This window comes from Numenius arquata, chromosome 3 (genome assembly GCF_964106895.1).
Source record: "Numenius arquata chromosome 3, bNumArq3.hap1.1, whole genome shotgun sequence".
Taxonomy (NCBI): Eukaryota; Metazoa; Chordata; class Aves; order Charadriiformes; family Scolopacidae; genus Numenius; species Numenius arquata.
Genome location: NC_133578.1, coordinates 32,633,972 through 32,650,042, shown reverse-complemented (window position 1 = coordinate 32,650,042; position 16,071 = coordinate 32,633,972). Strand labels below are relative to the sequence as shown.

General features: G+C 37.8%; 1 protein-coding gene across 2 annotated transcripts in view; it reads right to left on the bottom strand.

Moving 5' to 3' along the window:
- Positions 1-16,071, bottom strand: part of HECW2 (HECT, C2 and WW domain containing E3 ubiquitin protein ligase 2) — a 114,734-nt gene that overhangs the window by 15,331 nt on the left and 83,332 nt on the right. For both annotated transcript variants that reach the window (XM_074144869.1, XM_074144870.1), the window contains exons 17-21: positions 15,067-15,150; positions 11,866-11,975; positions 7,836-7,956; positions 5,646-5,759; positions 1,819-1,971 (exon numbers count right to left, since the gene is read on the bottom strand). In XM_074144869.1, the coding sequence (XP_074000970.1) occupies positions 1,819-1,971; positions 5,646-5,759; positions 7,836-7,956; positions 11,866-11,975; positions 15,067-15,150 (582 nt within the window). The remainder of the gene's footprint in view (positions 1-1,818; positions 1,972-5,645; positions 5,760-7,835; positions 7,957-11,865; positions 11,976-15,066; positions 15,151-16,071) is intronic.

Here is a 16,071-nt window from a genome sequence, read left to right as displayed (position 1 = left end):
CAAATCCATATTAACCCAATCGACCCCTGCCAGACTAGCCTCTTTATAAAAGCATATCTTCCAAAATGGTAGCCACTGTCTATTTTCTTCACATACCCCCATATAGGATTAACTTGTTTTCATGTTACTGGGAGGTCAAAGGTTTTTTCTACCCTTTCCCAGCCTGATGGTTCTTGCTGTGTTGTCTTTTCTGCTCCCTCTTCTGACTGGTGATTATGAAGGTCTATATATATTTTCATGAACAGCAGCTTGAAGCTTTTTTATGTTCCACAGTGCTCTCTGGTCCTATGTTAATGGGATCTAAATCATCGTCTCCTCTCCCCTCTCTCTTCCCCTCTTATCTTCATTTTGTCAGGTGGGTAAGGAGGGCTGGGGAGGGCGGGGGAGGAGTTTGATAGATTTGAGATCAGATGGCAGCCCTTGAAATAGTAAGGTCTTTGCAAATATTCCCATGAGAATAAAGATCCATTGTGAAAAATCCTCCACATCTCTGGAACTAGATTTAAGTCTAGTATTCTTTTTAAAAGAAAATAACGCTTCTTAAACTTTCTGTTTATGCATCCTCAGCAACATTTCTTGAAATGATTAGGGCCTTATTATACCTGCCTGTACACAGGGTTTGCAAGATGAGGATGTGACATGCACAGCCCTCTCCTGCACATAACTACTTGTCACAGCTGCATTTTCTGAATTCCCCCTGAGGCTAGTGCTGTCACTAGCACCAGCACTCCCAGAAAAAGAGGGGGTCATGCCTCCCTCACACCCAAGGTCTCTGGGTCCAGCACTGCAGAACTCAGGGATGAATACAAAATGTTGTCAGAAGCTGCATAGGACGTAAGGTTTTTTCCTCCCCCTTTTGCCAGAATGTTCTGCTTTCCCATACAGCATATGCCATCTATTATTACAGTACTGGAGTTCAACAGGTAGGTTGCTTCAACTAACTAAACTGGATGTAGACAACCACTTAATTTTCTACTAAGTTTTAAAGCTAGTAATGAGATTCCTTTCTGATATTAGTTCTTCATAACTGGCTTCCAATAAATAAGAACTCAGTACATATCCATCTTACACAGATGAACAGTTGTCATTCCATTATTACTGTAATCTACCTACCTATACAATAGAATTCTCTGTTAATATTCACAGTACAGCTTTACAGATTTATGGCAATGCCATGGCTTAAATCTACTAAGGGTGATTTAAATTGTCTTATAATTGTGAAAATGGGATTAAGTAAAAATCCTTGATAAATATTTTAGAATTATGTGTGTATGTGCAGACTTTACTTAAGAGCTATGTAATCAGCCTTCTCCCTGACCACAGTTAAGATGCCTCCATAGATTTCCTTCAAATAGGTATGTTGGGTTTTTTCCACTGAGGAGACTTCTGTACTCTTTAGGAAGACTCAAACAAATTACATACAGTAACGCTTGTTTGAAATTTCCCTTAATCTCCTTACTTGACAAAAAGTCAATGTTTCATTTTTGGTTGTTGTTTTTTTTTTTTTCCCCATGCACAAGAGGCTAATATTGCTTTCATGAAATGACTACTAATGTACAAGAAATGCAGAGAGTTGTGTTGTGAGACAATCCCATGGTACACTTTCCAAATCGTAGTTTTGCTGACCTTGTGAGAAATAAGAACATTTAAAACCACAAGAGAAAACAAATCAGGAAAGTCTAAAGAAATGCAATTATTTTGCTGCTGGTTAAAAAGATCAGATTCTGTGTTGTATGTCTGAGCAGATATGCGCAGTTGTCTACAAGTGGGAACAACAGAAAACATATCTAAAAAATAAAAAGGAAAAATCATTCTTACCACTCATGGTGATTGTCTACAAAAGCAGACATGGGACTTATTTGTACTGTATAGGTATCGTTGGCTGAATATTCAAACAAACCATAATACGGATTGAAGAGCTCTCTAGACACCAGGAAAAAAAACTCTCTTGAGGGTCCACTGTAGTCCAACCTTTAAAGAGAAACTTGACATTACTATAAAGCGTTCACTGTGTGCAAAGAAACGCTTTTTTTGAATCTACATTCCTTAAGCTATGTTTTAATTAAAATTTCGTAAGATTTTAACCAGAACCCTTATCCTGCAGATTGCTTAATGCCAAGGTATGTGAAGTCCTCACGGGGCTATTCTGAAATGGAATGGCTTGGAGGACTGGAATGAAGTGCTCTATGCAGGCTGCTCTCATCAAAAATTTTGGCTTCAGCTGTAATGGCCTCTTTGCCACAGGAATATTACCAAATAATTGGCAGCAGGGGGAAACATGAAGACAGCCAATATTAGATCTATCTGCATCTGACAAATGAAGAATGAAAATGAACAATGCTCATATTCTATCTTTGCAGATTTGCAACAATAGGACAATTTGAAGGATAATATTTCTGTTTTGTTTCTGCAATATAATCTGAGATTACTTCAGTGATTTATCTTTCTTGGTCTAAATTTTCTTGTCTGTCTTCCAAACTTGAATGCATTTAAATGTCTTTTGGAGAGTGCACTTCCTTTGGTTGTTTGGGGTTTTGTTGGGTTTTTTTTGCTATTTCAAGACTCCAGTATTAACGAACAAGGAATCTAAATAACCCCTTTTTTCTGCATCATTAACAAACTCATTGCTGACAAAGCACTGAGACTGAATTTTGACATTGTGCTGCAGAGGTCACCAGTAAAATGAGTTAAGTATGAAGTTAATGCTCTGGTAGAGTTGGAAAACAGAAAACTAGAGATTTTCTTGTGGGCAAAAGAGATTACTAGAATCAAATCAAAGAATTATAAAGATATACCTTCTATAGACTGAAGGTTTCATACTTGACTTTTAAGAAAGTCTTGCTTTAGTACTAAAACAATGCACGGACAGAATTATCACAGAGGTCATCAGCTTTCACATAGGACTTCTGTTACTAATGTTTTGGCTCATGAACTTTTACAGAAGACAAACAGATGAGAATTTTTTTTGAGGATGAAGCTGTCAGGAAAGTAAAGTTAGGTACCATTATCAACTTGAGGACAAAGCTTCTTTCCTCTTTTGAAAAGCCATTTCAGTCATCTGGAAGCATTTCGCTTCTGTTAAGCTTCAGAAGTGAAGTACTGAAACAGATCTTTACCCTGGCAAGAAGGGCAGATTCCATCCTCAAATTGCAGAAAAAAACCACCACCCAAATGGTTTGGTATCACGGACAAGTGTTGGACTTCAATTGTGGCACAAATACCAGGATCAAGTAAAGAGTCATCTGGAAGACTCTTGCAAAATTCTGGGAGAATCAGACTCACTATGAAATTTTTAGATAAAATAGAAACTGTGTGCTTGACTACCAGCCATTTCATACAGATCCTTCTGTACGCAGTTACTGTGAGTCATGTTAAATAAATCAATCATGAGAGTCCTGCACTGCCAGTCAGATTTATCCCACAATTAAAGGCTTGGCACAAGGGTGAGAAAACTTCATACAAGAGGTATGCAACCCCACAACAGCTGCAACTGTGGGGCATTTGGGTATTCAGGAGTAGAGTAATATGTTGTTGGCAACATGACTCATGTCTCCCAGGAAGCACCATTAATGCTTCAGATTTACCATTCTTAAATGTAAAGCAGCTTCTGCTAATAGTTAATAGAACTTAGGGAAAATAACTTTAAATGAACCATATACTTTGTATCAAAATTTTCTTCATTTATCACCACATGAAGTATGAACGTAACACTAAACTAGCACCACAACTGCATGACTGTAGAAACTGAAGGTTCCAGGAAGATACCAAACATTATGAGACTTATGATAAAAATCATATGAATAGAAGTAACTATGCCTGAGCTGCTCTACTTACTAATTTATACATTAATAAATCAAGTTACTAAAATATTTTAATTTGTAAGGATTTCATTACCCACTACTTTAAGACTTACACCTCTGTACCGAGAGGAAAAGAAATGCAAGAGCAATCTCCCACTTAAAAACTTAAAAGAGAAAAAGGAGAAGCAAATAGGAAACAATTAACTTTCAGTATTCCTCCTCCTCCTCCTCGTTCTCCTCTCCTCCACCCCGACCTGTCTTTCTACACCTAGCCAAATAAATAGTTTGAGGTGATACATAACCTTGCACCATCTCTGATGAAACAATACTGTTTGCACACATCCTTTCTTCATTCAAAACACAGATTTGTAAATAGAGAATTGACGTCATTTTAATTTGACTTTGCTCTTAATTAACTCATTCTTTTCCATTAAGAGAGTCTTGTGTAAAGCTGGATATAATGGGAACAGGATGTGTCACCCCCATTGCCAGGTCACTCTTCATCTCACTGTACCGAGTGATGAAATGCAAAAGCCTGACGTCTGATGAAAGGAGACAGTCATCTGGATCAATCTCTATCTCGTGTATGATTTTAAAATTTTTCCTTTCATTTTTATATCTGAGTTGAGGTTGTAGCTGTGAAAGTAAAGGCTGGTAGGGCTAAGACAGGCCTCGTTCCTGCATCCCCACCCTGCTCTGTCAATATAGTGTAATCTCATCCTGCACCAGCCTTGTCATTCCAGTTCTGAGTTTTTCCTCAGCATGGTGATATTATTTATATGAACAAGTCCACACTTGGCTCTCAGCTGTCAACGTTTTTAAGACTTCAGTGAGTCCTTATTAACACTAAGCACTTCAGGGTGAACTTTAAACAAACAACAGAATTTAGGGGTTTTCAAAGACAGATTAATTTTATCTAATCTTGTATGGGATGTTCCTATTACAACGTAGCTATTTTAAAGACTCACACATCACATGGCAGTAATGCACACTACAGAATTCCAAGAGCTGTGTGCTACAGTTTCCTAAATATCAAGGAATAAAATTTTGAATGTATTTACACATACATTCATGAAATATATCAATAAAAATATTTGTGTCTAAGGCAATAGGCTTCAAGATCTGACAAAGGGGTCAAGAGACGAAAGAGGCAAATAGTACACTGCTCCAGTTTCACTTGCAAAGAAAATCTAAACACATCTTGCTTTGCAACACACATCTCACAACCTGTAACACGTTAGACTTTCGTTAGACACAGACTGAGCGTTCTCTGAAGTGACTCTGAAATGTCAGTAATATTTGCATTTATCTGACAACTAGCAACAGCCTAGTTGCTTTTATTTGTGATGCAGGCCCTGGCCCAGAGAGGCAGTGAGCACCTCCTGTACCACTGAGGGCTTTCAGCTCCCATTGCCTCAGACACAAGTTGAATTAAAGATTAAGCCCCTAGCCTACTCTTGAAGCACCCTCCCTCCAACAAGTGGCAGCTGTCTTTTAACAAACACTGGAGATATAATGTCAGCACTGACAGAAAAGAAATATGAATAACACGAGAAAGTTGTTTGTTTTTTCTTTGCTTTCCCAGCAACATTCTGAAACACACACCAACTATTGTGAAAATTCACATAAACACATGCATTACTTCTGCAAAGGCAGGATGCATTACATTTCACAATGCCTAAAAAGTCATCTTGAACAGCTGTATGTTCTAGGCTTATGTATGTGGCATTTCCTGACTGTAATCCTTCCTCTTTTCACTCTAGACCACAAGAAGTTGGGTGAAACAGCAGCTGCAAGACACACTGAGTTTTGAGATCACATTTTTCTTGTTCTTGTTCTACTCACCCTTCTTCCCCAACAAACATGACATAGAGTTTATTTCTCTGCAGGTCTTTTCTTGAGTAGCCCATGATTTGGTTAAAGGCATCTTCTAGCAAGTGATCTCTCCTGATGATTAATCTGAAGAGCAAAATAATTTTAAAACAGCAATTTGTGAACGTGAACCAGAGTTGGAAACACCTATTTGCACTGCAAGCTAGCAGGGTGACTTCATAGAGATACGCGCTTCTACTGGATAATTTGATCCAGATCAGGCAGTTTCTGTCTGTTAGTCTATCTCCCTCAAGCATCTTACTTTCAGTAAAATGTCTCTTGTACAAAGAAGTATAGTTTTATTTCTTGTACCTTGGTTCTTCCTTAAATTAAAGGCTTTAATATGAAACGTCCTGAAGTGGACATTTTCATTAAATTTAAAAACCTTTTGTAAAGCTGGGTCTCTAAATCAGTCTTACTGTAAGCAAGAATCCAACCTTTTATGTAAAATCCATCTCCTAGCAAGGAAAAAGATAAAACCATGGGAAAGTCACTGAATGGTAACTCCAGAATCACATATCCCTACGTTATCCCCCGTGTAAGTGTGAAGGGACAAAAAGTCTAGAAGGAATGGCAATTGTTTGTCCAAAACCAGACTGAAGCATCGCACGTGAAAATACAATATACCTTCTAAAAGAAAATTGTGAAAGTGAGGAAGTGTCATTAAGATCTAAAATAAGAGGTGAAAGAATCCTCCTTACTTAAACATTTTATCTTCTGCCAAAAAAACGTGTTTAATTAGTTTCCTGAAACTTAGCTTGCTTTCTATTCAAATACTGCCTGAGGTGTGCATTTGATCAGTCAGACTGAAGCCGGCAGCTGCTGCTGCCTCCAGAGAGGCAGCTTACCCCTTCACACAGCCTCTTGCCAAGCCCTTGCTGGCCTTACTGCTTGTGCAGAGATCAGTCAGTGATTGCACCATGCTACCCTGCTACCCTGCAGAGGACACAGAAGTGGACAGGCCGGGAACTGGCAAGGTACCTGGCCAAAAAAAGGACCCAGGCAGTAGGCAAGTTGTACTGGGGTTCTGGTTCGAAAAAAGGGGAGCAGGTCAGTGTACGCCTGGGAAAGAAACCTAGAGAAAACTTCTATTAAAAAAATCAAGCTGCTGTTCTGCTTAAAAATCCAGTGTGATGGCAAGTAGGTCAGGGAAAAAAGGGGCAAGAAATGTAATGTTTCTTACATGTAGCAAATGCCATCCTCTTCTACCAGCTATTTGGCCAAGTACTCATGACTAAACTTTCATAGATTAAGCTTCAAGTGTTTGTGATTTCAGTACATTACATGCAGACAATGTCCAAGCCCTTCCTCTTGAGATTCTCTAAACAATACCGTTTTAATTCCATTTCATTTGTGGAAAGCTTTCAACAAGCTCACATTAAATGAAGTCTGAGCTCTGCACAAATTCCTGCAAAATGTGAAAAGTGACCGACTGGAGGGAATAAAAATAACAAACAAAAAACCTACCCACCCTATTCTAATAGCAGAAATGGTGAAAAAATAAAGTTCTAGTGCCTCATGGCTACTATGAGAGTATCAAGCTATGATAGTTTAATAGCTGGCACAAGACTTGGTAATTTACAAAATTATGAAAGTATCTTATGATGATGATCCTTAACACAACAGTATGTAATCCCACAATTGCCAAATAAATGAAAAAGGAAAAACCTCACTCCAAGCACTCTAGCATTCAGAGTGCTGAAGTAAAAATATTACTTTTTTTAAGGCAATCATTAGAATTTAATAACATTTAATTTTATGACTCTTACTAAAGAGGACTGTGATATCAATACAGGCAATGATGTACAAAAGATAAGCCTATCTATTTTTTTCAATGGAAAGAGACATGAGAAAATACAAGTGTTTAAATCATAGCAATTGCTATAATGGAAGAATTCCCAAAGCACTTTCTGCTACTGTATTGGTAATGTTTGTATGAAAATACAGTTGAAAGAAACATCGAAAAGAAGTGCTCAGAACTTGTTGTATCCTCTGCTGTGAATCACATGCTGGCACTAAGTCTTTTATGACAGGCTTTGTATTTCCAGAAGTGCAGGGGTAACCATAACATCTGCATTCCTTCCAGTGGGAAGAAGCCTATAGATGTGCAAGGCAAAGGCAAGCTGCCTGAGAAACCCGGTTTCATGAGATTCTTCAACATACTTGAGTTTCCCTGGGCCTTGTCCATATCCTTTAGTCTCCAACTTCCTGTAAAAGTTCCTCAGTTTGGCTTCAAAATCTCTTTTGTAAGGAGCTGGAGCTCGGGCATTGGCACGCTGAGTACCTGCAGGAAGCAATAAGCAAAGAATGAGCTGTAGCGATATGAAATTATTTATGTCCCATCCCCTACTGAAAAGACTCCGTAATAGTAAAATGCATGGTATGTGTTTGGTTTAGTCACCTCTATAAAGGGTAAAAGCTACATATCTTCAGATCTGCTCTGCATCCAAGACTTCTTGATTGCTCATTTCCAATAGTATCATATTTCTAAAGTAATTCTTGAAAGAGCAAATCCAGGTCAATGCAGAAGATGGACTGAAAAACCAGCACAATCAACTGGAAAGACTTAACTTTTGTTTCTCACGTACACTTTAGGTGGTTTTAATATTATCACGAAAAACAGGAACTCAGAAACGAAGCATACACAGGCTACTCTGCTGTGCCCCTATTCCATACATCATGCTGAAGGAGGAAGACTTTTGGAAATTCCCTAGTAGAAGCTTTTCCTTGGGGAAGTAAAAGGAAGAAAAATATTGGAAAAATTGAAAGACCAGCAAATTTCACGTGTGACTGCAGGAACATACATGATGGTCATCCAAGTGAATTTATTTTTGAAAAACTGTTTTGAGGGTCAATTTCTTAAAAGCATGAAGAGATGAGGTCTGTTTGCCAAAAAAATGGCATACCCCCACATCCGCATGCACAAGTCTAGTACATACAAACTAGGTATTTAGTCTGATATATTCTGAATATTACAACCATTAGAACTTCCACTGCCTCCCTGGATAAATTACTTCAATTGATTTGACTACAAGACAGCGTGCCAAAGAAGCAGTTAATCCTAGCTCTTTTTACATTCCTCTTCTCACCCTTAGTTTTTTTTAACATGCCTGCATGCCTGTGCAGACATCCGACACAAAAAACTCAGAGGACATTTAAAATTTCTCATGCCCTACAGTACACATAGGTTGTCAACTACCTATCTGCAACTGGTGGTCATCTAACAGGCTCATAATGCACTGGAAATACAATGAACAGTTTAGAAGCATATATAGACTTCTGTCTTTTAAGTGACAGTCAGTTCCTTATGTGAGTTTTCTTTTGGCTCCCTGTAAGAAACTAAGCCAATACAGAAACACTTATTGCTACTGTGGGTGAAGGCGTGAGAACGCAATGTTTCAGGTTATGAAAGAAAGAGAACGTGTATCTGTTCAGCCTGTGGGCAGAGACCAGGGGAAAAGAGAGCAGCTTGCTTAGCCACAAAGCGTACGGGTCTGATGGCAAAGGCGACGAGCACGCACATCCTGCGGAAGTGGCTGCTGGAAGAAGCTGCAGAGTCGATTTCTCTGCAGAGATCGGAGCGAGAACAAGTGAGATCAGTATTAACACTGAATGCCATTTACAGGTCTTTGAAAGACCTGTCTGACCAGAAAGACACTTGCCACTTGTTCTAGGCTTAGGGTGATATGTGGGAGGAATAGAAAGTGTCAAGGAATCCTCAGAGCTCTAACACACAGGACGCCTCTGGAAAAACAAATCATGGTCATTGATTAATGTGTACTGTGGTTATCCCTCTTTTACTGAGGGCACCAAGGGCTTTGAAAGGTACACTCAGCTATGTTCTATAGAAAACTTACAGAAACTTGAAACTGTAAACAGCCTTTTCGTTTTTGGCCTTTTCCCCCTATTTTGTTTATTTCGCTTTGGGTCAAAGCAGGTACAAAAACATAGTCACCAAAAAAACCACAACAAAAGCATACTTTAATCTTAACCCCTGAAGGAAGTTTTTGCTGAGAGATACTACAGAACATAAATGTGGCAACACATTAATTCACGGTACAGAAATCAGCAGTATATTATTCTGTTAGCACATGACAAGTCCTCATTGCAAATCAGATGCATATGCCAAGAAATTCCTGGGCAATTATAGTGATTACTTCCGCCTTGGGAACAAAAGATGTTAATGGAAGAGCTAAAAAATGCCAGTGATGTGATAATCATAATTGATTTTCAAAGAGTTTATATTCTAAAGCAGGTATAAAGAGTAGCTTCATGACTATTCGTCTTCCCCAAAAGAGAACGTACAACTGATTGTGACCGATCTGAACAATGGATCCTTAACACACAACCTCGTGCAATGCAACACAGTCAGTTTAGCTGACAAAAAAAAACACAGAGCCTTCATAGAAATGATGGGCTATTTACAATTTCTCCTCAAAAAAGTCATTTATACACCAACACAAACATGCATACTCGCAGACTGATGGGGCCATTCAATGGCCTCTCTGTATTTTTCTATGAAATGGAATAGAGATTACAATTTTAAGGAGAACAGGACTAATATCATCACTGTTCATCCTTTACTGTGTGCTACTTCTTTGAGGAATAGATGAGAATATCACATGTTAAAGATTGAACGCATTTTGAAATGGCTCTGTCAGAGTGAAGCCCTGCCCAGCATGCTTCAGTGCATATACTAGTAATGAGGAAATTATAACTCTGAAAGCCAAAACTGTTTTTACTCATAAAAGACTGCCAAGTTTGCAGTTGGAAATAAGGTGCAAACATCCAGATTTCATTTTTCCTTTCTTTTCAACAAAGTAAACCAGTTATATCTAAACCATATATATCTCGAAAATACAAATAAATGTGAGTATTATATTTTGCTGCTTTGCAGAATGCCATAGGATCATTAAGGTCTTCAGATAGTTTCATAGGACAGAGGTCCTATGTCCAGCAGCAGGAAAAGCTGCCACTCAGGTAGCTTTTGATCTGGTTTCTTGAAAAGGCAAAGCTTTTTATGATTGTGGACTGGGAAATGCCCATTAAAATCACAGTACCTTTTTCTGATAAAATTCTCCTTATTATCTGGAACTACCTTGAGTTGCTTACATCCCGAATGTTCTCCATTTATCTGTACTTAACAAATTTGTAGAAATATCCTTAAGCCACTTCCAATTTACTGCAGTGATTTTATTTTACTTACCTATTCTCTTTCTTGAGAAAACTAATAGTGATGTCTATAAATTTCAAATTGCTGTACTTAGCCTTCAGAAGTCAAATGGAACTTGTCATATTTGAAATACTTTAGTTCTGATCCACAACTTAGTTAATATATGATCAATTTCATTCCGTTCTGACGTGTATTTCCAGACGGCTGCAATATGCTATTTTTTGAACTCATGTTAAGGGACAACAATTTAGCTTTACATAAAATTGTCGCTCATTGCCCCACAGCCCCATTAACACTAGCATTTTAATGTATGGTTATTACAACTCATACTTTTAATTCTTTAGGCATCAGGATCCTGGCATGAGCAGTCACTTAGTTGTTTCACATCAGTGAGAAACAAGTTTCCATGTTTTACAAGTCAGAACAAAATCACAACCTCTGAAGTTGTAACACACCGATCTTTTCTACCAGCAAAACATCTTGTGAGCCCAAGGCAAAGGTTCAAGTTTGGCAGTCAAATACAATCACACTTGTTGACTTTGCTCAAAAACAGGACTAGATCTTTGTCGTTGGACTAGATCTGGAGCAACAGAACTTGAATCTTCATAAAGTTGGAAAGTCATTACATGCAGCACAATGTAAACTATATTATGGGACTGGCTCTACTGCAATATCTTACAGATACCATCATAATTAAAGTACTGCAGTAACAAGCTCACTGACCACTCACAGAAGGTGCTTCACCTTATGTAACTTTACCTATCTAAAAGTTGGGGATCACAGAGAGGAATAGGTTAAACTTTCCAAACAGCAGGTTCTCGGCTTTAGGCTGCCATGGATTTCATTTTGGAAAGCAAACAAAAAAATATAGTCAAATAATTTTTCTATTGTTTTTGTTCTCTGACATGGGGGAAGGCAGAAGGAGTGTGCTATTGACTCTACTGATCTGGAACTGGTCCTTACCAAGTATGAGAAATGGTCTCGTGTAGTCCCTGCAGAAGCTGCACCTGAGCAACTTACCTGGAGAGTTCTGAGGCGAAGACACCGGCGAGCCTCTTGGGGACTGGCAATAACTAGGATGAAGTAAGGCATGTGGCGGCACATATGACATTATCTCCTCCTCAAACAAGCTGGTAAAATGGAGCAAATAAAAAAGAACATGTTTATTTGAATGAATGGCGTTTTTCCTTTCTATGAATAAAACTTTAGCTACTAGCCTGCTTTCTTCCCAGTGTGCACACTTAAGAGTGCTACAGAATATTTTTTTGCCATTCCTTCAATCAGACCTCGAAAGTTACTAGAAAACAGTAATTACTACTTTAGTGGGACATCACTATACATAGCACGGTATTTATTTTCAAGGTTAAAATATAATTAATCATCTTTAAAATTTGTTTGTTTGGATTGGATGGTGGGGTGTATATGGCTTTTTTTGTTTTTTTTAAACTTGTGTTCTCATGACAAAGGGGTCAATAACCTTAGTCACACTTTCCTGGAAGAAGATCTGCAATACCGCACAAAGACCAGGAACAGAGACAAACATTCTAAGCCTCCAGGATTAAGAATCACATCTGAACTTGTTGAGTGTATCGAATAGTAAGCTTGTTGGCGTAACAAGTTACTTCCCTATTTTATCTTTACTACTAACACTGCTGCTGAAATGGAATTCACATCTAGTCTATTCAGGTTGAGTTATTTCATGCTGCTTCTGTTATTGCTACACAACTTTTAAGAGAAAAACAATAGATGTTTTGCAGCCTAATCACTGCATATGTATACACAGTCTGTATCGATATTAAATTTTCAGTCTTTTTCCAAAATTGACACAAGTAAATCCAAAAGGAGACAGAATATCTAATATCAGAATGGATCTGATGTCAAAACCTATGCTGGATGTTAAAAACTACACAGATAAGAATAAACTGTTGAGATCCTATATAAAATCTATTTTCAAAAATTGAGCTACAGAAAGAATCACAAGCCAATCTTTTACTATAGAGCTCAATCAATGAAAGCAATGGTCAAATAAAAGATCCTTCTTACTAAGTTTTTTCACAGATACCTACGAAAAATTTTTTGCATGAGGTTTTTTTGGAATGGGTATTTTCTGGCAGTTCTTTTTAAATTCATGACCATGCATTCTTTTCCTCCAAGTTACATTTTGATGCTGAAAATGTGATGAAATATAAACCACTACTTCAATCTTGGATTAAATGAAGAGTTAAGATGATGATTTATGTTGCATACCAAAAAACAGGTTTGGAAGAAGAAACTGAAAAGTATCTTCTTCTTAACATTTGAAGCATAATATTATGCCATTCTTAGCGTATTTTTAAAAATGTGATGCATTGTATCTCCTTCAGTCCCTAAACACATAGGGGTTTGTTTGTTTCTTTTAAGCTAGCAACAACTTTACATTTACTGAAGCATATGAAAAAATGTACAGTGTTCCCAAGCAATAAAAATAATCAGAAATAGTAATTCCATCCAATTATTTACTACTTCTCAGAATGCTCTACAGGACAACTATATCTTCCTCCACCACCACCCCAGCTGAAGAAACAGAGGCATGGAAATGGGTACAGTCTTCTCCAAGGTCATCCAACCAGCCAAGCTAGATACAGAACCCAGGTGTCCAGAGCCCCAGGAAGATTGAGTCACCATGATTAGAATGCATTTTATTTCAGGGTTTCATAGAGACTGGTCAAGATGACACCCTGCTGGAAGATACTGTTAAAAGTAAAAATCCACCGAGACTAAACAATGGTAAGAAAAGAAATTTCATCATCTCAGTACACCACTATTTTAACTTCGCCCACCTTTGATTTTACACCAGTATTTACTCACCATAAGCTCACAATAACTCAGTCCAATCTTGAGGTTTAACATCCAACATTTTAAGAAACTAATGGATGCATAGGTAATATTTTATCAATAATATGTCCTCAGGGCAATGGCACTATTAGATTATTAATAAATTGGGAAGAAAATCCTCAAGCAACACTTTCCAGTTAGATTTTTTTTTTGAAAAAAATAGATTAAGAGAAATAAAATCTGAAGAATATGATAAAGTTATTCTATGGAGGCAGTGACTACTACTTTTCTCTTAAAAATTAATCATACTTTTCTACAAAAGAAATACTGCAATCAAAGTTTTGAATTTGCTTTATTTCCACTATAAGAATTATTTGCAGTCTTTGCTGTTAACAGAACACTAGAGGGAACAAAACCCAGCCAAAGAGCAATGATAAAATCATTCATGCAATCTTTATTTAAAAACAAATAGCTGAAGCCAGACTTTTCTATTTAAAACCTGTGCCATCCCCATGCATTATATATCAAAACAAAAATCTTAAAAGGTTTATTAAGAAACAATATTTGCATTTTTAAAAAGCTTCTGCATGGCTTTAAAATGAGGGGTTTTTTATAGCTGTAATTAATTCAGAGATTTAGGGACCAGAAAGGATTACCATTATGCAACCTGATCTCAAAATACTACTACTAATGCCAATCCTATTTCACTAGATTTGATTTTAAATGTACTCGTGAATTTCTTGATGCACTTTTACAATGGATGAGACTACAATATGAAGATACAGGGGTTTAATTCTAGCAATCTGCCTGATTTTTTGAGTTAATTGCTTAAATGAAAAATAATAAAGCAGCAGTTTGCCATTTCTTGAACTCTGTAACAGCATCCCATTTATTAAAGGGGACAATGCTTACCAGCATAGTGAAGAGGCAGAAAGACATTAAGTAACAAAAACACATCTCAAGTATGAATGTTTACAAATACAGACTGCCAAAACCACAGAACTAAAAAGACGCATTCTTGAAGCAGTGGAAGGCACATTCTTGCTAAAAGGTCTAAACTGTACCACCTATCCCAGCGTCAGAGCTGGATGCAACAGGACAATAAATGGTGATCTGGGCAAAACCATATAGATCACAAGCACAGCGACCTTGCGCTCGCCTTTCCTCAGATAGAACATCACACTCCATCATACCTATGAAAAAACATGACCTCCAACTACCATCTAGAAACTGACCATGATGAAAATAAAAAAATCTGACCCCTGAGTTGTAGCTCTTCCAGCTGCAAGTCCGAGTACTGAAAGGGAAACGATTAGGTCACTAAATCAGTACACGCTACTCACTGAAAGGCTCTTCAGCAGCTGCCACAGCATATTCCATACGTGCATCAAAGGCAGCAGTGCCTACCTGAGTAACATGACAAGGTCTGCATCACTGGATAAACGCACCAACCCAGGTGTTCCCTCTGTCCGGATGAACTGGATCTTCTCCCTGTGTAAGCAAAAAAAGGCTTCCAAAATACCTTTTGCAAATAAGGCACCAATGTACACCACAGTGACAAGTAGTAGTACAGGGTATATCATAAAAACCTCTGGGTTATGTTTCTGTATTTCAGGAACCATTTTTTTCCCCTGCCACACCATGTCCATGTGAGCAGGAAAATATTACAACCGAAAAGCTAATTTTTTCTGAGGAGTGATTCTCCTGTTGCCCTCATCTCTTCAATGCTCAGGCTGCTTCGGGTAGTACAGCCATCCAGCCAGTAAACAAAAAACAAAAACAAAAAAAAGGTATAAAAATCAATCCTTCAAGTTCACGCTGTGTCCCTGAATTCAAAGCAGGAGGCTGAGCCCTGTGGGAGGACATTACTATTCTGAAAGTGAACCGTTCAAAGAGATACTGTCTTTTTTTTTAACCTTTGTACAAATGCAAGCCATACATTACAACGCACACTTGTGGTTTTAAAAGCCATGTTTTCATGCCACACTGCATTTAAGAGATCTTCCAGAAAAATCCTTGTACTATTTCTCACCCCTGTCCCACTCAAGCACACACCCTTCCTCCCAGACCCAGCGTGGTCACTATTGCAGAATCTACGCATCCTAAACTCTGAGCGCAGTAACACACAAGTTTTTAGGATCTATATCAAATAGAATTCCTTGGCTGGTTCCTGTTCATTTTCTCTTTAGAGTTTTTTCCTGCATTCTAAAATGGAAGAACATAGTTTTAATTTTCTCCCTATCAGTACATGGTATATGATGGTACAGGAGAGAGAAATTCTAATTCAGCTTTACTCTTTAGAAGGAAAAGAAAACAAAAACCAAACCCATGTAGTAACAACTGTCCCAATTCCAAAGGAGAAAAATCACCAAACAAACAGAAAAGAATTCCACATAAGAACAGCAGCACTGG